This window comes from Drosophila rhopaloa, unplaced genomic scaffold (assembly GCF_018152115.1).
Source record: "Drosophila rhopaloa isolate 14029-0021.01 unplaced genomic scaffold, ASM1815211v1 contig_115, whole genome shotgun sequence".
In the NCBI taxonomy this organism is placed as follows: domain Eukaryota; kingdom Metazoa; phylum Arthropoda; class Insecta; order Diptera; family Drosophilidae; genus Drosophila; species Drosophila rhopaloa.
In genome coordinates, this window is record NW_025334990.1 from 11,443,469 (window position 1) to 11,471,286 (window position 27,818).

General features: G+C 38.9%; 2 protein-coding genes across 12 annotated transcripts; one reads left to right on the top strand and one right to left on the bottom strand.

Annotated features, from left to right (window-relative positions):
- On the top strand, window positions 1-3,899 carry LOC108046232 (sodium-dependent nutrient amino acid transporter 1). Of its 3 annotated transcripts, none has more exons than XM_017125819.1 (7): window positions 1-50; window positions 998-1,138; window positions 1,199-1,490; window positions 1,953-2,172; window positions 2,233-2,610; window positions 2,667-3,405; window positions 3,460-3,899. In XM_017125819.1, the coding sequence occupies exons 2-7, from the start codon at window positions 1,013-1,015 to the stop codon at window positions 3,601-3,603; spliced, it is 1,899 nt and encodes a 632-aa protein (XP_016981308.1). In that variant the 5' UTR covers window positions 1-50; window positions 998-1,012; the 3' UTR covers window positions 3,604-3,899. The 3 variants fall into 3 exon arrangements, with proteins under 3 accessions (XP_016981308.1, XP_016981309.1, XP_016981310.1); XM_017125820.1 differs by having other exon boundaries at window positions 1,202-1,490; XM_017125821.1 differs by having other exon boundaries at window positions 5-50; window positions 1,029-1,138.
- On the bottom strand, window positions 3,617-26,151 carry LOC108046233. 9 transcript variants are annotated; one of them, XM_017125825.2, is made up of 9 exons: window positions 13,084-13,881; window positions 10,457-11,101; window positions 7,764-8,174; window positions 6,933-7,060; window positions 6,276-6,519; window positions 6,102-6,216; window positions 5,891-6,032; window positions 5,748-5,821; window positions 3,617-5,106 (listed from the first exon to the last, which is right to left on the bottom strand). In XM_017125825.2, the coding sequence occupies exons 2-9, from the start codon at window positions 10,647-10,649 to the stop codon at window positions 4,908-4,910; spliced, it is 1,506 nt and encodes a 501-aa protein (XP_016981314.1). In that variant the 5' UTR covers window positions 10,650-11,101; window positions 13,084-13,881; the 3' UTR covers window positions 3,617-4,907. The 9 variants fall into 9 exon arrangements, with proteins under 9 accessions (XP_016981314.1, XP_016981319.1, XP_016981315.1 ...); XM_017125830.1 differs by having other exon boundaries at window positions 7,998-8,174; window positions 10,457-10,628; window positions 13,084-13,872; XM_017125826.1 differs by having other exon boundaries at window positions 10,457-10,917; window positions 13,755-13,861.
- Between the last annotated feature and the right edge of the window lie 1,667 nt (window positions 26,152-27,818).

Consider the following 27,818-nt stretch of genomic DNA (forward strand, 5'->3'; position numbering starts at 1 on the left):
CAAGCTGCTTGTTAAGAACGGTTGACAATTTACTCTTGGGAACTCGAAGTGTATGTCTAAGAAATACTCGTTGTTAAAAAATGTGTGGTGCTGGTTGCAGATTAAATAGTGCGTTTTTGATAGAGATAAAAAAAGAGAAATTGGTCCCACAAACTTTGGGTTTATAGCTTAATCCCAGCATACTGTGATAAGACCACCATTCAAATCTTTAGAGCTAATGTCAACAACTTTCGTCTAGCTGTTAGATTTCATTTGGGATTGCTAACACTTCTGATTAGACAGACATGCTTTCTGATAAGAGATTCTTTGGACAATTCTTAAGATTCCAAAAATTTTTGGTCATACCTTGGTGCAACAATTGCAAAACATGTAAAACAATTCAGTTTCTGTGATTAATGGTCGCGTTGAACCTTTAATGATTGCAATTTTGCCTATCAGTAAACAGCCGAAAGACTCATAAATTATTTTTGAGATAAGTAGAATGAATTCTTATTAGCAGATTTGTGAATTTCATATTAATCAATTAATAACCAGCTGGGAGTGATTTGCAAAAATTATTGAGCCGCGAAATTGCACACAATAGAAACAACAGAAAAGCCTGACTTAATTTTAGATATGCAAATTTTCACCGGTATTGGTCAACATTCACAGGGATTAAGTTCGAGTTTCTATTGTTGAGCAAGCTAAACGATCAAGAGCTATAAAATTCGAAGTAAACAAATTCATAAACTAACGAATTAACAAAATCAAATGACGTTTGCTGCCTGTTTGATATTTTTAGCTGACTAGTTTTGCTGAAATTTGATCTAGAAATAAGTAGATCGCGTGATTTGGTCGAGCCCTTTTTTCATATGACCTTTGTACTTAAGATTCTGATCTATATAAACTAAGCTATTGTTTTTCAGCCATTTGTTTTGTGGCCGTCCATCTAGATGCACCTGAGCTTCTGTGTTGTCTACTGCCTGCATTTCATTTATTGTCTTGTACCCTAAATTAGCCCTAATTCACAAATATGGATGACGCTGCAGAATACCAAAAACTTCGGCGGGGAATGGAGGAAGCCCAAGGATCCAGAGAAGGACATCCACAGTCCAATGATGGCATCAGTACAGTTGTCTACAGTTCCGAAGGAGATGATGTGAGTGTTTTCAAATCCAATACGTATATGGAATTTGCATAACAGATCCTGTAATCTAAGCAGCTCACCATAAACTGCGACGTGGAGGTGGAGTCAAAGTCCTCTTTCCAGCGAGAGCAGTGGGGCAAGGGAGTGGAGTTCCTCTTCTCCTGCATCGCTTTGTCCGTGGGTCTTGGAAATGTCTGGCGGTTTCCCTTCATTGCTCTGGAGAACGGAGGTGGTGCCTTTTTGATACCCTATGTGATAGTACTCCTCCTAATCGGCCGACCTGTTTACTATCTGGAGGTCATCATTGGCCAGTTCTCGAGTCGTGGTTGCATCAAGGCTTTTGATATGGTGCCTATTATGAAGGGTGAGTTCTAATATTCTTAAAGGTACATTCTAAAAACACTGTTAAACACAACAAATGAACATGAGTTAGAAGTATACTCTAATATAATGCGGTGTCCTTATTCTCAACCTTACCTCAAAATTAAAAAAAATACAATTTTGTTTTTATTGATGTAGTAGCAAACTTTTGCATATAGCTCCCTTATTCAATAGTTTTTAAGTATTTTGAAAACCGTATGTGCACAAAATTGTTGCACTGGGCCATTTTATATAAAAAATTTTAATTACATACATATCTTCTCGTTCGCTTGTGATTCAAATTTAAAATTTGAATTTTTAAAACTCTAATGCGGTATAAATTATAGTGCCAGATTCGAAATATGCACACCAAAATCTAATAAAATAGTACATTCTTTAATGTAAAAAATTAATGGTAAAATTTAGTAACTTAGTGAAATCATTACCACAATTACATTTTCCTCAGGCATTGCTTATGGCCAGGTGTATTCCACCGCGTTGGCTACCACGTACTATGCCTGCATTATGGCATTGACCATCCGGTATTTGGTGGCCAGTTTTAGTGAAGTCCTGCCCTGGACTTACTGCCTGGTGGAATGGGGCAGCAGCTGTGTGGCCACAGGAGCCTCGGCCGCCAATGATACATCTATTGTGCAGGGTGTGTCCTCCGCAGAGTTGTTTTTCACGTAAGTTTAAAGGAATAAAGTCCCTTATTTAAATCATAACTATTCGTTCATTTCATACAGGCAAACAGTTCTCCGGGAGCCCGAAACTTTGGATGATAGTGGCCTGGGAACTCCCAGCTGGGATCTGGTATTGTGTCTTTTGGCCACTTGGGTTATTATTGGCACCGTTTTGTCAAAGGGTATTAGAAGTTCGGGGAAAGCTTCCTATTTCCTGGCCCTTTTTCCCTATGTGATTATGTTCGTCCTGCTGATCCGGGCGGTCACGTTGCCTGGAGCCTGGCAGGGAATTGTGTACTTCTTAAAGCCACAATGGTCAGAGCTACTGAATCCACATGTCTGGTATGCGGCCATCACCCAAATGTTCTTCTCATTGGCCATTTGTTTTGGCACCCTGGTCATGTACGCCTCCTTCAATGATTTTAACAAGAATGTGCACAAGTAAGATATGCAAATATCATATAAATCCCTCTTTTATTATATCTTAAACCTTGCAGAGACGTGATCATAATCACCACCATAGATTCCCTAACATCCATCTTGGCTGGCTGCATAATCTTTGGAATTTTGGGCAACCTTGCGCATGAGACCAACACCACGGATATTTCGCAGGTGGTGAAGGGTGGAGCTGGTCTGGCATTCATTTCCTATCCAGAGGCGATTGCCAAGTTCAAGTATCTGCCCCAACTATTCGCCGTGCTGTTCTTCTTCATGCTGCTGGTTTTGGGCATAGGATCGAATATCGGAATGGCCAGTGCTGTGGTGAATGTCGTCAAGGATCGATTCACCCATCTGCCCCATTGGCTGCTGGCTGTGGGTGCATCGGTGATTGGATTCCTTTGTGGCCTGGTTTACATGACGCCCGGTGGACAATTTGTGCTGAATCTCGTCGACTTTTATGGCTGCACTTTTATAGCCCTGGTCTTGGCCATTGCGGAGTTATTGGCAGTGGGCTGGATTTATGGTGTCAAGCGCATCTGCAGCGACATTGAGTTTATGCTGAATGTGAAGACCAGCTTCTACTGGCGAATCTGCTGGGCCATTGTGGCACCTGGCTTGATGTTCCTTGTGCTGGTCTATATGCTCTTCAGCTATGAGCCACTGACTTATAGAGGAGTTCAGTATCCACCGGCTTACTATATGGCCGGGTGGATTATCTGGGGACTGGGCGTACTGCAGTTGCCCTTCTGGGCTTTGGTCACGATTTTCCAGCAGCCAGGCAAGACTTTTGGCAGTGTAAGTACTGAATATGTCTTTGTGGTTATATAATACTAATGTTTAACCCTGCAGAAGCTGAGAATGGCCATGCAACCCACTGCCAACTGGGGTCCACTGCAAACCCAAAAGCTGGAAGCCTATATCCTGCACCGAAAACGTGAGGCAGACTTTAAGAGACCACGGGGCGGATACTTGTTCGATAATATCTTTGGTTAAAAAACTATTTAAATGTATTTTTAATGTTACGCTTTATTATTAATGCTAAGCGCGCCAAACGTTTGTTTGCTCCAAGCTTATAGCTTAAGATGTGACAAAAAATTTCGAACATTTGGTAATTATTATTTCCTTAGGCTTTAGGCTTAGCATAAGCATTGAAAGTTGTCTGTTTCTAGTTTATCTAAGTAATTGGATTAATTTTGGAAAAAAATAAGCCAGAGTCCTGTGAATTTTCAATGGCAGCTAAATGATATTGTCTTTGACTGTGTGAAATAAAGTTCTATGGTTTATCCTTATACATTGGTTTTATTTAGTTTTGCTTTTTTTGTGGCTCTGCTCTGCTTTAGTTTAATTATCACAGCACTTTTTGATTCTGTTTTTATTGTGCAAAATTATATATTTCTCAAATAGAAGCCAGGAACCTGGCGTTTTCGTGTGTTCGGAGCAAGTGCCTTAAAGTTCATCAAACTATTTACAATTGTTATAAATGTATGTTAATATGTATGGTATATTTCCTAAATTGTAAGTGGCAAGCTATAGCCAAGCATTAAATAATCAAATTTTTGATTGAAAATCTTATTTGGCTTACTCATTTGCTTAGATTAAAAAAATGTTAAATTTTAAACAATTTGTTAATTTAAATTAAGATTAGATTTGCTTTTCTCTTTGGCAGATTTCTGTTAGATTTGGGCAAAGTTAGCTAGATCCCCCATCCCTCTGATGAAACCCGTTCAATTTTATTCACCCCCCAGCTCGACAATCTATATTAGTTTTATGCTATGCTAAGAATTGACTTTTGGTTTGCAGATTTCATAGCCTACTTTTCAGCGAAAAATTCAGCTTTAAATTTGTGATTAACTACTGGGATTACTACTATGATAAATTAGTTCCCACCGAATCTATACTTGTTGTGGCTAAAATGGAAGTTTTCTTCGCTACCAACTCACACTAGATATGGTCCTATTAATTGGGCTTGCCTCTATATGATTTATAGAAAAATCTAGCACACGATATGGATTACCTTGAGTATATTGTCTACTACTTAAGTTAGATGCCTAAAAGATGGTTCTCTAGCACAACTCCCCTTCCACATTTGCTTTTATCAGAGCTGGGAGTTCGACTGGAGAGAGTGTAAAAATTGGTTTAGGCCTAGTAAATATCGAATTATAATCACTTAACAGGTGCAGTTTCTTTCATATTGCAGTGTTTGTTTCGCATTAGTTCAGCCAGCTACCCATCGCTAGATCCACTATTTACAGATACAGATACAGATACAGAGATAGAAAACTACGTGGTTCCGGCGACTAGAAGGCCTGTATTGGTCGATAGAGTCCCGTATATCCGCAGAGTCGGGCTCGGAGTGCCGGAATCAGGAAGGCGGCCAGCGAGATGTCCTTGAGCAGGTCGGCACACTCGCACACCAGCAGGTACATCTTGTCGCCCTTTTGCGAGGTGCTCTTGTGCAGCGCGATGCGCCTCAGGCCGGCGGCACGTGGCAAGTACCTGAAAAGGAGCAAAAATCAGACGGGTTACCCGGAAGTCGGACAGGAAGTTACCATCTCGCAAGCTATCATCTTCAAACACTGCAAAACTCTACTTTCCGATATTAGAAATTAAAAAAATATGTTTCTTATTTACAGTCTTGTAAAGATAACAACTAGTGCAGAAACAATTACTCAAAAGAAAAATCATTCAGTTTTCATCTTCAAAAATATTGCAGAATTTCTAATTACAAAATTATAAAAGTAGTTAAAGATGAAATTACAATCAATATTTTGGAAAATATAATGTCTAGGGTTTTAAATCAAAAAAAAATCATTTATATTTTACCCTACATAATATTGTGGAATGATTAAACCTAACATACCCATTTTAGTATGAATCTAGGTGTGCAAAAATAAATATGCAAAATCATGTCTCACATGAAAAGTCAAATATGAAAAAATGTATAAAATGTATTTGAAACTTCAAAATGGAAAATGGAAAAAATATCTTAAGCATAAAAAAGTAAAGATGTTAAGATGTCAAAAACCTAGCACATTAATTATATTAATTCGCTGCTTGCTATTTAAATTCCTTGAAAAATTATCTAAGAAATATATTTTTAATTGGGATGCTTATGACAACTATTTTTCTAAGTGTACCTGTACAGCATCCGGGCGCCAGTCCAGTAAAGCCAATTCTTTTCGAATCGTTCGCCATCGTCGCCCTCGAAAACCTGCGGAATTAAAATTGAATTTTTCATGAAAACGCCCCATTCCGCTTGGAATGCTCAGGAATACTCCACCTTGAACACGCTAATAATGTAGCCGGTGGCCGCGGTCTGCGATTTCTTGAAGCTGCCGGCCTCGTTGGAGGGCAGGACCAAAGGCGGGCGGCAAATGGCGGCCACCTCGCTGTATAAATCCAGGGTGTGGGCGGCAGTGTATCTGGCAATGAATTGGATTGGAGATTGGACAATAAATGGAAGCCCGGCCAATCAGGCCTGGAGCACTCACTTGAGGGCCTTTGGCTCGAACTTGGACAGCGAGGAGACGCGCAGGCCGGCATAGAAACTGGAAGGATCCGTTTGCAGCGTATTGATCAGGTAGTACGAGATGAAGGGGAACTCGGCTGGGGAAAGGGGGAAAACCCGATTATTTATATCTTGGCAATATACTGGCACCACCCACAGCTCTTCTCCATGTTGGCCAGCAGCATTCCGCCCACAGCCGTGTTGGCCTGCTGCACCTCGGTCACCAGTTCGGCGGCAATGGAGCGCTGCTTGAGCAGCGGATGCGACAGCGGCGACTCCATCACCGGATCGATGGCCTCCAGGGGACTCATCAAATGCACCAGGATGCACAGCTTCGGATCGGACACTTCCAACACGCTCAGCGGACTGGTGGCCTTACCCTCGGCATTCAAAGCGGGCAGCTGAATAATGAAATTCAATTTTAATTAAATGTTATGCAAGTCAAGAAGAAAGGCTGAGAAATACAAGAGAATATGGTAGTCATTTATTTTAATTTATTTCCATTCCTTTAAAATATATTCAGGAGTCTTCTTTAAGCCAATATTTAAACATATAAAAGTAAATTAATTCATGAAAATTTCATGAAATAAAGCTGTTAAAATAACTATACTAGAAACCTTGATTAAAGAGATTTTCAATAAAGGCGACCATAAAAATTATGATAAGTTATCCAAAAGAAACATCTGTATTAAGTTCAAGAAAAGAATAATGCTGACAGATTTATATTTTTTATTGTTTGGGCTTAAATTAAAAAGAACCCCCAAGAATGAAATAATTTAACCAATTGTTAATAATTTTAGATAGGTATACGTACCGGAATGCCAGCTGGCAGGAATCGATCCACACTGTGCACGGGAATGATGAAGCAGTCGCGATCCAAGGTGGCCAATGAGATGGGTTCCGCCCGTGTGACTCCCGAGTTGGCGCCACCACCAAAGTTCACTGTAAAGTACAGTGAAACAGTATTAGTATAGTCTCGAAGAACTCAGAAACTATAAAGTTAGCCATTTAGTTGTAAAAGTACATAAAACGTATTAGCCTTTGGCAAAGCTAATGATGATCGCTTTAAAGCTTCGCCTTAAGATCCTTTTGTGAGCAGAGATTAATAGGCATTTTTGCTAGAGTTATAGGAGATCGATCCCAGAGCTTTTTTTTTTGTAGTGCATGTGGTTCCCCTGAAGCTTGCCGCAAAATACTGAAAGCGAGGCAAAGCTGTTTAGCGTATCCGAGAACATGTCTAGCTTTCAGTATTTTCACTAGTATTCACCAACAATCAGATCAGATATAGAAAAGGAAACAAAAATTGGAAACAAGACAGAACTTGCAAGTAGTCACATTGAAGTATTGTAGAAGAACTCTTGAGGTTAGCAACGTACAACATCGTGCAACAAACATTAATTGGGGTAAACTTTTGAGTGGGATTAGGAGGGTGTTTGTTTTGGGAAGGAGGATGGTGCAACATATAGGTTTTTATTTGTGTTTAAGTGTTTTTTTTTTGGTGAGCTGGCTGGCAAATGACATTAGTGTTGTTCGAGTTTTGGGCAGCAACAACAACAACTATAGTTGAGATATCGCAGATCAGAATCAGATCGGTTCTCATAATTTTTTGTTTTTTTTTTTTTTTTTGTTGAGGGGGGAATCAAACCTTGCCGCGTGGCTGCAGCTGCGGCCGCTAGCAATGTTGTTGTTGCCGTGGCCACCGTTGCATCAGCGTACCCCAGTGTTGTTGCTGTTGCTGTTGCCAATAGATGCTGCTGCTGCTGCCGCTGCAGTTGCTGCTGTATTTGCTGCTGTAGTTGCTGCTGTAGTTGCTGCTGCTGCTGCAGGCGGATCAGGCTGTTGCTAGCACTGTTGCTGCTGCTGTTCTCCGTGGCCGTACCCGTACCCGTTCCCGGTCCGCTGCTGCTGCTCCAGCGCATGAGGGAGACGGACGGCCGGCGGTCGACCAGCGGCTGCGGAATGTCCAGCTCGTAGGGCAGGTTGCCGGGCAGGGCCAGCGAGGGGGCGGTGCTCGACAGCGGGGTGCTCGGGATGCCCGACAGGGCGCTACATCGTTCTGAAAATTGGAGGCTCTCGATACTTTATATGCACACAAAAAACACAAAACAACGTAACACACACAGCAAACAGAACAACAAAACTTGGAGGGGGGCAATGAGGATGTGGTAAAGTCTTAAACTCTGTGCTTCGGTTGCTGGACTGGTTGGGTGGATTCTCTTTGAAAGGGTATTAATTATAGGGGCAATTGAAGTTATAAGAATAATTTTGGTTTGTCTTTTTATTCCTCTCAAAAATCAATTATTTTTTTTTTAACCAATTATTGTATTCAACTTTAAAGTTATTTAATTATTTATATAAAAATTGGTCTTAATTCGCCCAACTTTAAAAAATGTATTTTTAAGACCAATGGGTTTTCTAATATTTGTATAAACATGTGAAAAGGATTTCCGCTTGTGCAACTTCAAAATATAGATATTATTATAAATTTATAAAATTATAATTAATTTAAATATTTATTTGTAAACCCTATTGGTTCCTATTTATTCGCTTTAATACCTAATAAATATTAGAAAAAAACATTTTTATATGAAAAGTGGGCTAAGTAGCTTATTAAATCTTACAAACAAATTTAAATTATTCCATCGTTGTCCTTATAACCATTATTGCCCTTATAACCATAACGCTTTTGTTAATTTTTAAACCACTAAAATCTACCCAAAATTGTGCTATATGATGTGTAAAGTGCGGAGCAGGAGACGGGGACTGAGTTCCTTTTCGTTGGCTGATTTTATTAACAGTGTGGGCCAAAACTAGACACATTCATCAGTTTCGTGGGTTAGTAGGCTTTGCTGCCGATGCTGATGCTGCTGGAAAAACTCCTTAGACCTTGGTTTCCGGCTCAGACTCAAGGCCATTGCCACAGGCGGTGGGTGTGGAAATATATTTAAACGGGAAATCAAATGGTAACTTACATACGCTCTCGCTTTTGCTTAGCTTTCTGTGTGTGCTCTATGTGCCCCTTAAGCCAAGCCAACTGGAAACTGGAAGATTAGCTGATGCTGGCACTCACACACTAACCCACTCACCACTTCATACACATTTTTCCAGATACACAGTAGCACAGTTTAGAAGGCAGAAGCAATGCCTCGATGGCAACTAATATTCACTAAAAGGTGAATTCCTGACGGGGTTAGTAACTCGAGAAAGGTGGAATATCAAATAATACCTCTATTAACCAAAAACAATTTAAAAAAAAAATTTTATAATATTTTATATTAGATATGGTTTAGTAATTAAAAAAAATTGTAAGTTTAAAATATATTTTAACATATTTTTAGGGTCTTTTAAAATTATTCTACATTATCAGAAGCCTGTTTTTTAAAATGTTCAGTTGATGAGGTATGTATTATTATTTGTTGTATTAACATATTTTAAATTTTTTAAAAAAATATCCAATATTTGTACATGCCCTTGTACTTTTGTACTTTTAATCCATTTTTAGACTTTACTTTGTGGTACGCTCAAACTAAACTAAATTGAAACTTTTTTCCATCCTACAATTATAGTTACATTCTACTTGTTACAAACAGTTGCCATTCATAAATAATAAAGCCTCTATTAAACTAAGCCTCAATTAGGCCGCCATAAATGGCACCACCTGCCAGTTGGCCATTTGTAAAATTGATGGAAACATTTCAATTGAATGCCCTGCAAATGGCTGAAATGCAAATGTCAGGTTAATGGAGCACAAGTAACTGAGGGCCAGGCTCAAGCGACTACAAAGGAACCAAAGTAATCAGGAGAGACAGAGAGAGGTGGAGAGAGAGAATGAGACAGAGAATGAGCCAGAGAATGAGCCATGTTTGTGGATGATTGAAATGAAAGCTAGGCTAAAATGTCTACAGTTTACCATCGAAAGAGTGAATACAGGCATTCATTTTATTCATTATTCTTTAATTGCCTGACACAACTTAGATTTTGGAGTTTATAAAATTATATTGCTGAAAAATTACAAAATTAAAAAGCATTCCTTCAACTTATCTAATTGTTTAATTATATGTCTATTTTTTGAGAAGTTTATTATTAATAATGTAAGGAAAATATAGTTATTTTTTACATTTGAAAGATTTTGAAATATAATAAACTTTAAGTTTAATCTTTTGCTTAATGGATGAGTATCTACTATGTTTCCTGCTATGTTTTCTGGATTTAAAATATATATTTAAAAAATCTTCCTTTTTTAAATATTTAGTTCACTTTTTCGATGGTTCACTGTGATGCTGTGGCTATGTTGTTGCTGCTGCTGTGGTTGCTTTTGCAAGGCGAACGACAATTTACCTTCGCCCACATCGTAGCCGGGTCGGTTGGGCGAGAAGAACAGGTGTGTCCTGTAGTGGATCTCCTCCGGCTGCTGGACGAGCCCCATGTCCCTGGAGCGCTTCGTCCTGTTCGCCTTCGACTGCAGCTTGCCACCCCCGCCGCCCGATTTGCTAGCCCCCTCGCGGAAATTCTTGCGAAACATTAAATTCATCGTGAGTTCGGTGGTTCGAGTGCGTCTGGTGGGGTGAACTTGTTGATAATGGCGGTGGTTGTAGTGCTGTTGGTGGTTTGTTGTGGTTTCTCCTAATTGTTGACCGCTCTCAGGATGGCCTCTGTGTTTTTGTCTGTGTTTTTTTGTCTGTGTGGCGGTGCGTGTGCCTGCCCTCTTTGTTATCTGATTTGTCGTTACTGTGGTTTCATTTGAATAACTTTCAGTTCTCGCCGACCCGACCGCTTTTTGTTTGCTTTGTTATTTGGGCCTGCATTAAATTTAATTTCTGTTTTAAAGGACCAGCAATTTATTTGCATTTACCGAGGTCGCACAGCCGCCCGAATGAAGATAATGGTAATTATTAATTTTGGCTTCTCGCGACTGCCGTTTATGGTTATTGTCACGCAGAAAAAATATAATCACAATTTTGGTTGTCTATTTTTTAATTACTTCTTTTAATTAGAAACGTTTTTGAATGTATAGTCAGTTTTAAGATGTGGAAACAAATTAAGTTAATATTATTTTATGAAATATATTTAAATAAATTAATATTTGGTAGCTTGAATATTGATTTTTGATTTATTCATATTTATTTCCAATTGTTGAGATGACCATCATTAACTAAAGTCGTAATGACCATTTGGCCACCCTTCAAAAACGTCATATTTTTAGTTTAACTCAAGCACGCGAATATTTTTTTAGCCCGCTCAGTTCGTTGACTTGTACATTTGGCCAACAAAAGTGGCAGTAAAGGCTTTCGGGGCTAAGTGAACGTACACAAGTACATGAAAGTGTGTGCAAGTGGGCGCGAGTGTGGCAACGGCAACGGAAATTGCCAGTTTCCGGCTCAAAATTACTTAGCCCGAACCGAACCGAACTCACTTGCAGGATATGCGAACGCGGTGGCTCAAGTTACCCTACAACACGTAAGGAGCGTAAAAAAAAGGGGAAAAAACAGACTAAATAAAATTCCAAATGCTCGGCAATTACCAATGTGTGTTTGTGCGAGTTTAATTAGTTGAAGACACGGCGCAATTAGTTTTATGGTCGCTTATTGATTGCCTTGGTGCGATAAATTTAGACAGCTGTTCGCTGGAACAGCGAGTGGGCGTGGCCGTATACGTGGGCGGGCACAAATTGAAAAGTGCTTAGCTAACACATTTCCAGGGCCATTTATAAACAGCTTGCTTGATTAAATGAAGCATTAACAACAGAAAACTCAATTAAAATTTTCCAAAAGTCAGCAAAGGAAATCGAAGCGAAATTAATGGTAATTTGTTTATTTCTACAGCAAACTTTAAGCAAGATTACTCTTTTTAAATAATGAAATTTTGAACAGCTTGCAATAATTCAATAAAATGATTAAACCATTAACTTAAGTGGAAATTTCAAAATATGATTTCATTAGGTAATAATCATAACACTTTTAATACGAGAACAAACTTTGTGACAAATGGCTCTCATAACTTGAATCTACTCTGGCAGCAAAGGAATTAAATGAAAATTAAACATAAATACATGGTCTCCCAAGCTAATAAACGGATTCCAAATATACATCGAAATTTTCAAGAATCATCCAATTATAAATATTTTCTTTCTTAAACACACTGAACGCCAGATTGCACTGAAATTCTTAATGAAATCTTGAATAGCTAGCAATAATTCAAAAATTGATTAGCCCATAAAGTTTAAGGCTAATCGTTTTGATGAAAAGATTTTCCCAAGCCAATCATCAGAATGTCTAAACTGCCCAAAATGCATTACTTAAGCATAATTCCTTTCGCAGCCACTTGGGCATTTCCGTCGACACTCAATCCCCTTCATTTGATGCCCCTCCAAAATCCATCAACTAAGTCAATCACGCGAGCCATCAACTAAAGCGAGAATCGAATGGTGAACAACAATGAAATGGATCGTAAATATTTTTACAACACTTTCAAGTGGCTGGGGCTAACTATAATTAATTCTTTTACGAGCCCGGTTACAGCAATAATGAGGACCATCGTTATATGAGGACCACAGAAACACCCATATAATGCAATAAGCGAACGAGCGAAACAATTAAGAAGCCAAGACAAGTGTGAGAGAGATAATAACCCGACCAAAAGGAAAATGTCGCTTCATTTTCTGGCCAAAAATAAACAAGCTAATGACATAAAAATTTTGCGTTCTGTGCTTTGCCAAAATAAAAACCAAACAAGAGGAAGAGCCACGACAAATTATAAAATTAGATTTTCATGTAGAGAGGGAGCTGCGCGTGCTGGGTTTTTCTTTTGTTTTCTTTGTTTTTGTACTAGGTCATGGGATATACGGCCCTTGACCTTGGCTGTAATTCTATTCTACTTGATGCTTGTGTTTTGTGTATTTATCTGTGGTCTTATTTTCGAGAATGATTTGGGTTGCGTGCAGGATCTGGGGTTCGGCGGATACATACATATAGATACATGAGCCCCGTTTTATAGAGATAAACAAGCTAAACGCTGAAATGGTAAATTATTATTTCCTGATTCGTATTTATGCATATTCCTGGTTCCACATTTTGTTCTCTATTTGCACAAGAATTACTGAATTCACTCAATCTACGTTTTTGGGGATAAATAACAAGTAGTTTACACACTTTTTCAATATTCAATTTTTGCAACAATAAATTTTAGTTTTATAGGCTTTTAATGGTTTTCCCAATATTAGTTTTTATTTAATATTTTTCACAATTCAAGAGATTAATTTGAATGGTTTAACACTTTGAACACTGCTGTTTTTCCATCGAACATTTATTTAATAAGATATTTTTCTCATGAGTTGACATTTTTATGCATTTTTTCATTGGCCCACATATATGGCTCTTGGCCGATTGAACAACCAGTTTCAACTGGTTTCAGGTGGCCAGAAGCACAAACACGAACGCACTGAGGACACAGTGACACCTTTGTTGTTTTAGCGAATTTGTATTTGCTTATGAGGCGTATGCGTAATATTATGCCTCGACCTGCTTGGTACACTAATTAGTTTAATTTCACGCAGGATTGCCAGAGGCACGACATTTAAACGAACATAATTTAGGTTTATGCGTCATCTAACTTTCAATCAATAGAGCGATTGGTAGACCTTATCGATGATTCGGGGGGCCATTAATATATTTCCAATATTCACACGCTCTTTTTGGGTCTCAGAAAATAGGAAAACGTTTGGCCTGCGACGCGACAAGAAATCAACTGGCACTTGGAGAGCTTTTCCGCTTTTCCGCCGACGCGACTGCTGACAAGACGATGTGGTCGTTGTCAGATCGCTCATCGTTCGCTAGGCGAGCATTTTTCATTAACTTTGTTAAACTTATGAATTTTTACAGCAAGAGCCATCGCAGTGCTGTGAAAAGCTCGTCCTCGTCACTTGTTGCGTATAAGCCGTGTGGGACGGACACTCAGTGCCAGCTTTTTTTTTTTGTTGATTAATCAAATATTTATTGCATTGTATATATATCATGTGTGGGAAAACGCTTTGCTGACCAATGCCCGCTGAAAGTTCCTTACGGCTCGACCAATTAATGGCAAGTGAAAATGAAATCGAAAATGTTCCCGAGGCAGAAAAAACGTGAAACAACCCACAAATAAAAACGCCCAGACTGAGTGGTTCATTTTTATGGGTTTTCCTATAAATATCAGGATAGGTCAAGCATATTGGTGCGCTTCATATGATGGAGGCCTTTATTTATATTTTGTTAAATTAAGACTATGCAAAAATAATTTTAATTGTAATAATTTATACGTTATTCGATGTATGAAAAAAAACAAAAATTATTTTTAACATTAATTTTTGTATTTAAAGGCAATTCAAAAACCGAAACTCGAGTTCGGGTTTTGGATTCCAAAAACATTTGTTAAGGGTTATTTGTTCTAACTCAGCCAAACAAAGACGCACCGCCGAAAAAAAGTACTGTATTGTGCGGGACCTAATCAATCGATTTCAAGTAGATTTGAAAAAATATTATTTGTTGACCATGTTGATTGAAAAAAGAATGCTAATTGTTTGGAAGTTGTTTATCAAATTCAATGCGGTATGGAATCTCATAATGAAAATGCAACTATATATATAAACCCTGTTATAAATTTGGACTACAAATATAAACAGGGTATCTAGTGGTTCTATCTATGATTTCCAGCAACCAACTTTTTGTTTCTCTTTTCATGCCGTCCATAGGTTCTGTTCACCGTGGTCCTTTATTTCGATTGTGTGCTGCGTGTTCTGTTCTCCGTTCGACTTTTTATTGATTATGTGTTGTTCCTGTTCTTGAAATTCCCTCCACTGACAGGAGCCCCTCCTCTATCCCCGAAATTCCTCCCTGGGAAAAGTTTGACTTTGGCATCCGGAAGTCATTCGCTTTTTGCTGTTTGTTCTGCGGTTTCTGACTAATTTGGTGGCTCATAAAAACAGACAAACTTGGTGATTGCAAAGGGTTATACATCTTGTTAATGATTGGTATTTGATTTTCTAGTTTTCAAGCTATATTAAGATGAGCAAACTGTTTAAGGTAGCCTTAATAATGTAGCTTGATACATTTCATAAATAATTTATCATCTGCCCAAGCAAAATCCATTTACGCACAATTTATGCAAATCAATTATTCGAATGGATATTTTAAGACATTTCCGTTTCTGCGATTAGTTCGGTACTGTGGAATAATCCTTGAATATTTATTACTTATTCCAAGCTAATTTGCCGCAACAAAGCAAAAAATAAACAATTTGGTTGGCATTTCTCATGCAGCTGGCCAAATCCCCAACTCAGGTGCATCCACATTTGAAAGGCTTTCATTTTTGCGGCTTTAACTGGCAGGAGAGCTCGAGGGACGCAATGTGATTTACATGTGTCTAAGCCGCCTTCATTCCCTGATCCCTCGACCCCCCCTCTTTACCACAGTTGTCATGCAGTGGGACTTAGCTATGTGAGATGACCCTGCCACAGACCCAACTATTCTGTCTCCTCTGCTGCCCTTCACTCCTCCTCTGGTTGCATGCAACATTACTGCATTTTGGACTGCGGCAAACAAACACGCAACTTGCCACTAAGTGCTTGGCAAAAACAAAGTTAATCAGCCAAAGAAATGTACTATGAAACAGAAATGATACACTGAGAAATATGATAGGTATTTATGGAAATAATTATCAAAATGTGTGTACCTTTTATATAATATTGATTAAAATCTCCCACATGTAGTATCTTTTAAAGATAAAGGCTATTTCAAAAATACAGCATAGTCCATAAAAATAATAAAATTTAAGATTGAATATTTTTGTTTTAATTAAATGTAACACATATTTTATCTCTAAATGATACTTATTCTTTATTTCGAAAATATGTTTAATTTAATATATAATATTCAAAGTGTATAGAATTAATTACACATTCATCCTATCCCTTTTTTTTCTCTGCTAGCTTACTTTTAATGATCCACTTTGGTTATGTTTTGCCCCCAGTTTAATGACATTCTAGATAATTCCCCGTGGATTTGATTTAGTGGTTAATCGGTGGGGTTTAACCGCCATAAGCCCATAAACAATTTGGCCAAGTGGCATGGGCCATGGCTTTAACCCGCGATCAAAATGAAATTCTATGCTTCATAAATTTAAATGAATTCCGTTTTCATGGCCCACTCGAGTGCTCCTCCAGGGAGAAAGTGTCGCCACTTTCCACCCATTGTGAATCTTTAGTTGGCTTTTAAGTTACCCGTTATGAGCTGCTTAACGTGTGCATAAATTTACCCGTAACCTCTCCCCGTTTGCCAGCCTTTTAGTTTTATTTCGCTGTGCGGGTCGTAACTTCCACCGTTCTGTTCTTGTTTTTGGTCTCCAGGAAGTTGGTGCTTGGCACGTGATTGTGTCTAGCTATTTTACCAACTCGAATTCCCCCCCGGACACTGCGATAGTCTTCCACTTTAATTCTGTTTTTATTGAGTTGCGTTGGTTTAACTACACAAATGTCATCTTGATTGTTAGCTATACAGCTCAACTTCCTAATTTAACCTCCCATTTAGCCGGCAGTGAAAACATAGTTCCTAATTTATGACATTCATTAAGGCAATGTCTAGATTGCTTATTAAATTTGCCAGCAATGACAGTCACAACATGACACCCAATGTTTTCCAGGGTGGCAAGGTGTCTGATGGGAATGTTGATGTTTGGTCTAGATAAGTGTTATTTGAGAGACAAATTCCTGATAGTAATCCCTAGATATGTGAAAACTCTATAAATGTGTCTTGTGTTATGCTGTAGAGATATACAAGAAGTATTGCAGACACTTGCATATAACTAAATTTTGTCAAGTTTCTTAAATTTATTGTATATTTTTATATAGCTAAACAAATATTTAAACGTTTAAAAGCAATAGCTTTAAGAGGCAAACTTATAAATAAAATATAAAAATGGTTGTTTTGTTTTCAATGTTTAACCAAACTTATTTAAAAATATTTATAGTTCCTTTTTGTTGTGAGGTAAAAACTGCTTTGTTTTGAAGGAGACTTCCAAGTTTTTTCCTAAGAAAGCCATCTTCAAAGGCATCTCAAGGTCAGACAGAGGTCTTAAACTGTCCAATACTCTTATATTATTTGTTCCCATGACTAACACTCACATGACAACTTTTTAGACAACTGACTTTCCCTCCAACGCCCAGTCATCATGTGTTCAAGCTGTCAATCCATCGAGATGATAAAAAAATAGACTTTGGCTTCTGTTTTGATTTTGATAAGGGGACTCCACAAAAAAACGCGATTGGTGGACAGGGAAACTAGCTATTGGCGGTGGTCTGAATTTGGACTAGAGCCCATCTATCAGGCAATAAATACCGATCAAATCCCAGGGTATCCCCGGTGTCAGTTGCAGGCCAATGGAAGATTACTTTGGCCCATTTACAATATGGAATTTAAAATTCCATTAACGCCAGTCACCAAAAAAAACCGGAAAACAACATGGAAAAAAGGGGAAAGGGAAAAGGGAAAAGGGACCAACGCAAATTGCAAGTAAATCTGTGTCAGCATTTTAGCTCTGCCTGCATCAGTTTCAATTTTCGCAGCTGTTTTCGTCACTTTATGGCCAACATGAAGGGAAATGCCCTGCACAAAGGCAGAACATAAATAACAACGTCATACCATTTCCGAGCACATAAAATTGAAAAATGCTGTGCAAATTACGTGTAAATACCAAACAGCAGCCAAAACCAGCAGCGAAATCGCAATGAAAATGCGCGTAAATGTGTTGTGGCCGGAAACTGTTTATGCGCCTGTGTGTGTGTGGTTTCCCTTGCCATTTCTGTCTGTCTGTGTGTGTGTGTGTGTGTGCGTGTTGGCCATGTTTGTACGAAGCAGAAGAAGAAGAAAAAGGAGAAGAAGAAGGAGCAACTGCATCGAGGTTTATGGCGACAGTTGCTGATTATATTCGCATTCGGACGTGCAGCAAACTTTTATGGTAAACAAAGTTTCACAATTCTGTATTTGTACGGCAATAAAAAAGGCATCATATTTATCACTTGTTGGGGGTGCGTTTAAAATACTAAACTTAGAAAAGTTAGAAAAACGTTTGCTTGGCAATTGGTATTAATTCGGCTAAAGATGGTTAAAAAAATAACTAATTAGGTGAGAATGTAGAAAAAGTAATGACATTTTCAATAGCTAAAAATTAAGTTTTAGAAAGTTGAATCTGTTTTATCTATTTAAAATAAAACTACTAAGTTAATAAATGTTATATTAGCAAGTCCAATAATATAGATTGAAATATTAACAGTTGAGTTGAATTAGGTTTTGTGGTTATAAATTTAAAAGCAGAGTAGGCTTGAATATTTGACCATTATACCAATAGCAGACTATTATCTACACAAACAGTTATTTATAGCAATTAACCGAAACTCTATGTGTTCAACATCTTAATAAACATCATTTATTTGAAATTAAACGCCTATACAAAAGCACTTATATATCAAACTCAGTGGATCATTATTTAATTCCATTCACGACACTTCCTTGGGGCAATTTTCCCACAATTTAGCCAGAACATTTGCATAGATATTTGCATAAGATCTGACCACAATAAAGTGCCCCATATCTGCAATTACGCCGCACACACACATGGGAATTGTAGCATAAAAACTTGTTAGCCATTGGCAAGAGCCAAAATGCTGATGTATAAATAATTCCTTACCATTATGGGTATGCTGACACAAGTGGCCGTAACCTCACATAACAAACAGGCAGTCCCCTTTCTTGATCCCCACGATGGCAAATGGCCAATAGCACGCACAAAATGCGAGGAACGAGGAGCGAGGAGGATTTTCACAAATTATACGAAATTGGTTTGCACTTAGAGGCGGCATAAGGCAAATATGGGGGCATACCGCACATACATACTCGTATCCAGCCGAGTAAATGAACATTTGTGGCACTCACTCATATAGTCGCAATGGATTGGCTCTGGGGGGCACTCGTTGAGCTTCTTGAGCCAGTGCATCAGGGTGGCCAATTTGGTCCGTTTCATATTGGTTCTTTCACAGTCGAGAACATTTGGTTCGAAATCCACGTTTAGCCTGCATTCACCCAACTCACGGGCTTTTTCCCCTGCATTGGGAAACATTCTGTTCGCGTTTCTTCACGTCTCTTGGCAAACTGAACCAGAAAACACCATTTGCAGGTTTCTTAACTGTCACCTTTTGCCTCACGTATATGGCCATAAATTACCCTTAGAATAGCATTTTGTCTTAAGCCTTTTTCGGTTATGATCGCTGATATGAAACGACCACGTTACTTGTCACTCAAATCAGACTGCGTTTCATTCTGACTGCTTTTATTGTTGAGCGACAAAATAAAATCCCAAACTAATTTTTACTGTCATTATTCATACCAAGCGCTGAAATCAAGACCCCAGACAAAGGCAGTATGTGGAAATTTATGGGGCTGTCGTTGACACATCTTTTGGCCCCGAAAAATTACAGCTTTAACAACAATGGAAAATCAAAAATTGAGAAATTTATTATGCAAAAATGGTTAAGTTTTTGGGGGATATCAGTCAGTAGCTTAATTTAGGACCATCATAAATCCACAAAATCAATCAAGTTGCTTGATTTTATAATTTATATTCACTTCACAATTAAATTTTTATCGAGATTTTAGTATAAAAATACCTAAAAGCGTAATAAAAATTTAATTTTTTCTACGTGCCATAGATAAATAATCAAATTTTCTGCTCAATTTTAAGCATCTCTCCCAGACTCCAATTTGCCCATCAATTTATCACCCACACTCGTTTTATCTTTTTTGTGTGTTTGAGCTGGCGTCATAAATTGCAAATTTTTATGGAAAAATATTTGCTGCCAATGGCCTTGACAGGCCAAACACACCCACACCACCCCCTTTTTTACCCCCCCACCATACGGTGTGTGGTTCTTTCGAGTTGGTCAACTACTGCTAATTATGGCCATTATTTATGCGCTTGTTTTTGAAATTTGTTAATTTCCGTAGTAATTTGCGACTAATTTTTTTACTCGGCCACCAAATTGGATGCCACCAAAGCCGCAAAAAGCAATTAGAGAAAGAGAGGGAGCAGGATGTGACTGCGGTCTGTGATTAGAGTTTGAGTGCCCAAGCGATGTCCTTCATCGATTTCTTTGGCCATTATAATGAATATGAATCTGTTTGGGGCCGTCGCGAAGTATTTATTTGTTTGAGATTGGTTGAAAAAACCATTAATCTCGCTTAACGACTGCAACAAATCAATTATTCCCACAAGAACGGAAGTCTGCCCTTTTCCCCGGGAACTAATTCCGATGTCCTTGGGTTTTGGCCCGGCTCATTAGAATGGCTTATCACCAGCGAAGTGATGAATGTCGAAACTTTGGCGCAAAACCAACAAATCGTGAGACACATTTTCCGGAAAATAGAGGGGGAAAAAAGGCGAGTGGAAAGCTCTTAAGAGCGCCGCCCACTATTCACTGTCAGCGATTTTTCATCCTAACAGCTTCGCATTCATCTCTAATATGCCCGGGATATACCCATGGTATATGGTATATTTATCCTTGTGTGAAAACTCAATTTCGTTTCGGCTTTACTTGCATCGTGTTTTGCTTATTGCATTTGCATGCCACACAAAAAGGGAATAGCATAAATAATTAAATAAATTAGAAGCATCGGTGGCCGGGCAAGTCTCCACTTGGCTTAAGGAATTTCCCAGGCAGCTAAGAACTTTTCCAGCTTATTTTTGCATGACACAAATTCGAGCGCAATTTCAAGGCATTTTCCGGCTCAAAACTCATTGGAGCTTCTAAGTTTTTGGGTTAATCGTTTGAAAGGAAACTATCTAGGAGGCTGACTATGGAGTACACTAATACTCCCTACAGAGAGAAAAATTGTGACATTTCATACAATACATAAGAACAAAATTTTGAAAAATTGTGACATTTTTTTTTTAAATATATATTTTAAATAAATATTTTATCTGCTTTTTCATACAATACATAAGAACAAAATTTCCTTATATGAAACATGATTATTATTATTTTTTTTTTTTTGCTTAAAACGGAAACTTAAGTACTCTCAAAGAAGTACTAAAAAGAAGTCATTTTTGTTGGTTAGATTATTTTGTATACATCCATCTGTAGAATATTTAGCATTACGAGACCTACATTTTATGCACCCCAAAGAACGACTTTTATTTACGTGACTTTCAATTGAATACGGAATAGAAACGAAGGAAAAGCTGGAGGGATGGAAAGCGAGGAGGTAGTTTTCTGCCAAGAGGAGAGCCATTCCTTGGCATTCATTTCATTTGCTCCCTGCTTCATCATTCTTCCACCAAGAAAAGCCAAAAAGGGAGGTACCTCACCAATTGGGGGCGTAGCCAGCCCATAAATTCCACGTGAGCGTGTGGTGCAGTGGGTTCTTGGTGGAATCCGCCATCGTAAATGCAGACATTTGGTGGCTGGAGGAGTGAAATGGGTTTTTATGGAGTCCTTAACCGGGCTTTACCGGAATGCCACGCCATATGCATTAAAGATTTTTATTGTTAGAATATTATGTACTTATATAAAAAGTATGCAGCATATTTCTTTATGGCATTTTTGGTTTCCGCATAAATCAGAGCGTGAAGCATAAGGAAAATCGGATTAGGGGAAACGGGTGGAAATTGTAAAGAGTTGGTTAAGCTACTTAAGTGCTTAATAGGGCATGAAATCGACGAAGATAAAGCGCCAAAGAAAAATGGAAAGTCTAAAAAAAAAATAGTAAATATTTATGGTTTAGTTTGCAAACTTTAACAAGAGCAAATTTAAACTGAAAGCTTTTGGACTTAATCTTTTTAAAACTAAAGTTTGGCAACTTTAATAACTCTAAGCCCCATCTGCCAACAAACAAAATTTGAGTTAAGGAGACTTCCAATTATTGTACTATTATTTAAACTCTCTACTTCCAAACAATCTCGTTCGACTTAAAGTTACTTAATGTTAAAGAAGTTTGTCTTTCCTTAAACTACTTATTTACTACTTGTGGTGATTTTTGTTTGGAAACATAAATGAGGAACCATAAGTTCTCAAAGTGGAGGCAATTAAGTTCATATTTTGACATTTTTGTCTACAATAAAATATTGTGAATTTTTTTTGTTTCCCTTTTTATTTATCATTACTATTGAATCTCATTTAGAGCCATATTTATATACCTCCCGTATATATTCCCCACTCGTAGCATAAGTAAACAGTTTGATGCATTGAAGAGCTTACGATTGCCTCTTATTTCGACTGATCTTTAAATCCTCTTGCGTTTGGCTGCCAGCCACTAAACAAAATTTATCTCCCATTCAGATTTAATCCGACTTGCCATCAAATACGAATGACAGCAGCCGTTGGCTGCCCAGCTGTAACTATACTAGATGCGAAATTTATAGTACATATATATCCATTTCTCCTGAGTCAGCTGTAATGAGCTTGACCTTAGCCCTGCTTCTGGACAGGTTTTTCGGCTGTCAGTGACAATCGCTGCCAAAAGATTCAATTGAGTTGCTCTGACCTCTGCCGGAAAAGTCCAAGGCTAACAAGGGGAAAGCCAAGAAAAAAGGTTATCAATTGCGGGAGTTGGCCAAAGAAACACCTGCAGTGGTTGTGTTGCAACTGCAGTTGCAGCCGCAAATTACCACGTGGAATGTCGGCAGAGTCATAAATCCTGATAAATGAAGTGGTCTGCCATGTCGCCAGCTACTTATCAGCGTTGTCGTTGTCGTTGTCGTTGTCCAGGTGGCCGATGTCCTCCCCCTTTTTTTTACAGCCCACCTACACAGGATTCAACCGTTTGGCAGGCTTCCAATGACTGTTGCTCGTGTTCTGGGCTAAAAATACCCTGGATAAGGGGTTGGTAAGCTTTTAAAGGGATTCTACCAAATCGCAAGTTCTGGAGGGCATTTGAGATCCGTTGTTGTGCACTCGATTTCTTTCCTTCTAGTTGGTTTTTCAATTTACTGTTTGTTTGTTTTTTTGTTTCTCGCAATTTTGCATTGTTGTGCAGTGTTATTTGTGCTCTTACTTCGTTCTCACCGCTATATTTTTTTCGCATTTTTTCCTGCCGCACAAATGCTGCTCATGCATATGCAACAGCGCCTGGAAACGCTGCATAAATCATACGCAGCGTTGGCCGCCGAGAGAAGGCTTCTGTTGCCTACTTTTGCGGACGGAAGGACGTTCATATTGACTTTTTCTAGCCGGCTGGGCTAATATTAATTAACCAGCCCGAGTGAGTGAGTGAAAGAGGTCCTCTATTAAATTCGAGCCACAAAACCATTCAGTGGGTCAGATTAACGACATGTATCCATCGCAAGTCTCAAGTCCCTTACTTTGTGGGTCACTTTGAGCATAATTATAATTACGACCTAGTGTGCTTACAACATTTTCCAGTTTGCTGCAGTTTCTCGGTTGACGTTTTTGTTATAGTTGTGGGGGATGTGGGCTGGGTGCTGGTTGCTGGGTGCTCTGCCTTTCTTGCCGGCGAATGGGACCATAAATTTTAAATTAAGTTGCAGTGCCGTTGGCTGATTTTGTTGTCGTTGTTGCTGGACGTCACTGTTCTCGGCTTTGCTTTACTTTATTTGCAATATACGGCAGCGTTGACAGCTGCAAAAGCTTCAACTGGAGCTTGCCTAATTGTGAGCCATGAGAATGGATATTTACTATAACTACAGATTGCAAAGGCATTGCGTTATCAAAAGAAATATTTATGCAGATCTTCTTAACAGTTCTGGGTTGAAAAGCATAACAATCAGTAATGGTTTGTAAAATATTTCACAAAACGTTAAGACCGCTTGCCCTTTTTGGAGCTGAATCTAAACAATTTAAGAAGAAGAATCTAAGAATCTTTTAGTTTGCCCAAAACTATCAATAAAATATTAGTGCATGTCTGGGTATTAAACAGAACAAGTATTACAAAATTATTTATGTTAAATATGTGGAAAATAAATGTGTCTTGTTTTATAAAATTGCAATTTCCATATTGCGAGTTGGCTTATAAAAATATAAATGTAATACTTGTATACAAATATAAAAATCAAAATATAACCGTTGATATTGTCATCCAAACTTTTGCCGTTTTGTTTGTTGTTTTACTCGTCGTGGACTTTAGTGCATTCTATTTCCGTAGCATGCAAATCTTATTCTGAGATCTATAATAAAAACTATTTAGCTGGCTGGGGGCTTTCCTATGTATCGCTTTGTTTGCAATCAGCGCTGACAAATTGCCAATCGATTTTGATGCGACCGACAACGGCGCCGGTCCCTGTCAACCTATCCCCCCGATTCCCCGTTTCCCCCCGCTCCCCAGCCCTTTTCCTTAGCGTTTCTTCAGAATCGAAAAATTTCTGTTTGCGTTTTGATGATTGCCGAAGACAATGAAATGACAATCAAAGTCACGTGCCGCCCAACGCCAGCTGCAAAAAATGCATGCAAATTTGTGCGAAAGAGGAAAATGTAACGAAGGCAAAGGGATGTTCAAGGGGGAAGGGGTGGTGGAAAATCCAAGGTGAAAATAAGTATCATTCGAGAATGATTCTTTTTGATTGCCAGGGACAAATGGTTCGATTGCCAGCCCTCTTTCAGAATTCATAACCCTGCAGAACAACCACAACAATTGCATGCCAAAATCATGTCTCCACACGCTCATTAGAACATTAATGCCAAATGCTTACACAAGACATTTTCCCAGACCTCTGTTCTTGTTCTTATTCAAAATAGGTATAACCCCCTAACACCCGTTTCGAAATATGGCCATCATTTCAAGCAACACCTTTAAGCTCTAGACTTAAAAGACTTTTTTATTATCCAATTTATTTCACTTAAGGAATGTTTTATGAATTCCACAAAAGTTAGACAGTAAATTATTTCAAAAAGCAAAAACGAGTCTTTGAGATTGAAAAACAATAATTTAAAAGTCTATTAAAAAATACTTTGTAGTCTGTTAAGTGTTTCTAAGTTTTGGTATAATAAACGATTTTTTAAAAATCCATGTTTTTTAATGGTTAATGCAAATTTTAAACTGAGAAATCAAATTAAATTTTATTTTAGCCGAAGAGAAGAGCCCATAAAAAAAATTAAAATAAGTCTAAACATTCTTTAAGACTCCTTTTTTAGACACTTTAAATATTAAGTGAAAACCGCTTTAAACTTGCTTTGAAATCCCCAAAAATTTCAGTGATTCGGAGAACATTTCATGAAGCCTTAGCCAAGTCGTTGCGTGTACAAATTTAAGGGCATAACTTTAACAAATCATCTAAAATATTCAGTTGCACTGGGGCCCTCTTGGGTTTTAGGGTGTTAGGGGGTTAAGCCGATTGAACCAATCAGATGACCCCGGACTCACCTTTATTGTTGCCGGGTCCGTTGGCCGTCTGCAGCGAGGACATCGGGATGGCCAGGCAGTTGCGCGGCGGCGGCGGAATGGCGAGTGCCAGATCCTGTGGCGGTTCCGAGCGCGGACACGGCGTATACGCAATCTTGCTGCCTCGTCCTGGCGTTGGACTAACACGGGCATGCCGCCCCCCGGTCACCGCTCCCCCGCTGCCCCGTTCACTCATCTTCCAGTCACTTTAATTTTACTGCAAAATTAAATGCATTTCTTTTGAGCAACGACTTCCGGTGGCCGTGCACCTGCAGCCTTGGTTGCGTTTTCCGGGCTTATGCCATCTCTTCTTGCGGCTATTGTGCATCAATATCCAGGCACTCAATGCTAATGCTAATGCACGGATTGCAAATGTCTCGGGGTTATGATGGCTTTTATCCCCCGTCTGTTTTATTCCACCTGAACTAGTGCATTCAATTGGCTTTTTGAAGAGGGGGGATGTGGGGGGTGGTCCGTGTGACCGTGAGCAAGGCTAAGGATGCGGCAAGGACGTACAGGCGACGAATCGAAACTTTAGCAAGTCCACAACTTCACGTGCCACTGCAACAGCAGCAGCAGCGCAGTAACAGCAACTGCAACAGCAACAACAACCGTCGTCACACGAGCCACATCCAAAACCGATATCGGAAAAGTGCGACCGCGCGACTTGCACTGCTCGATGTCCTGCTGGCGACTGAGCGGAAAAGTGGCAAGTGGCAAGTGGAAAGTGGCCAGAGGAAAGCGACAGCTTCTCGTGCGGGCAAGCATAAAAATAACACGATGCCAAAATACCGACGACAACAGAAGCAGCAGCAGCAGCAGCAGTAGAAGAAGCACTAGCAGCAGCCACAACGACAAAGGCCGAATGCGCAGTGAAATCAAAACAAACAAAATACAACGCGGCATATGCCAGACCTCGTGTTCAGACCATCGCAACCCCCTCCCCCTGAATAACAACCGAACCATCCGCCACCCACCACCCACCTCCCACCGCAGATTTGTACTTTCTCTCCGCGGGAGCATCTTTATTGTCGTAACGCTGCTGATTGCATTGAGCGAGCTTTCCACTTCCTGTTGGCGTAAAGCTGGCTGGCTTGGTGCTTTTTTCATTCACAAAAATTTACGGGGAGAGATGCCAGATCGAAGGAAGGATTTACCAGGGCTAACGCGGCGTATGAGTTTTTTTTTGGTGTAAAAATTATTTTCATTTATGGCTCAGATCGACGGAAGAAAATACCAGAAGAAATTCAAAAGGCTCATGAGGCGTATGAGTTATTAATTTGGTGGTAAGACAATTTTCGTTTTTGGCGCACAGATTGACAAAAAGAAGGACCTGGGCTAAGGCGGCGTATGAGTAATTTTTTTTAAGGGAGAAAACTAACTTAACGTTTGAATTTGCAAGGATTCATATATCATACATAATTTCTTGTAAAAAGACTTAAATTTTTTTTTTCTCTGAAGTCTGAAATGTTTTACAATATTTTCCCAAGAAAGTAAAATAATACCAATGTTTTCCATTTGACTTATTGTATATTGGTTATAAAATAAGGAAGTCATTAAAGGAGCTTTAAGCACAGGAAGTTCACTTTAACAAGAAAGGAAAGCTAACTTCGGACGGAGCCGAAGTTGATATACCCTTGCAGAATATTCTGTAAATTATATTCTTCAAAATTATTCATATATTCATATATTCTTAATACTCATAAAAAGTCCTAACTTCCTAACTTTAAAAACACCAAAGTTATGGCATTTCCAATCGTTCAGTTATATGGCAGCTATAGGATATAGTCGGCCGATCCTTATGAAATTTGGTAGGTCGGATTGATTGGCCAAAAATAAAACCCATAGAAAATCCCAACTTGTTAACTTTACAAACACCAAAGTTATGGCATTTCCGATCAATCAATTATATGGCGGCTATAGGATATAGTCGTCCGATCCTTATGAAATTCGGTAGGTCGGATTAATTGGCCAAAAATAAAACTCATAGAAAATCCCAACTTCCTAACTTTAAAAACACCAAAGTTATGGCATTTCCGATCGTTCAGTTATATGGCAGCTATATGATATAGTGGCCCGATCCGGCTCGTTCCGACTTATATACTACCTGCAATAGAAAGACAACTTTTGGGAAAGTTTCAAGCAGATAGCTTTAAAACTGAGGGACTAGTTTGCGTAGAAACGGACGGACGGACAGACGGACAGACGGACAGACGGACGGACAGACGGACAGACGGACGGACAGACGGACATGGCTAGATCGACTCTCCTGGTGATGCTGATCAAGA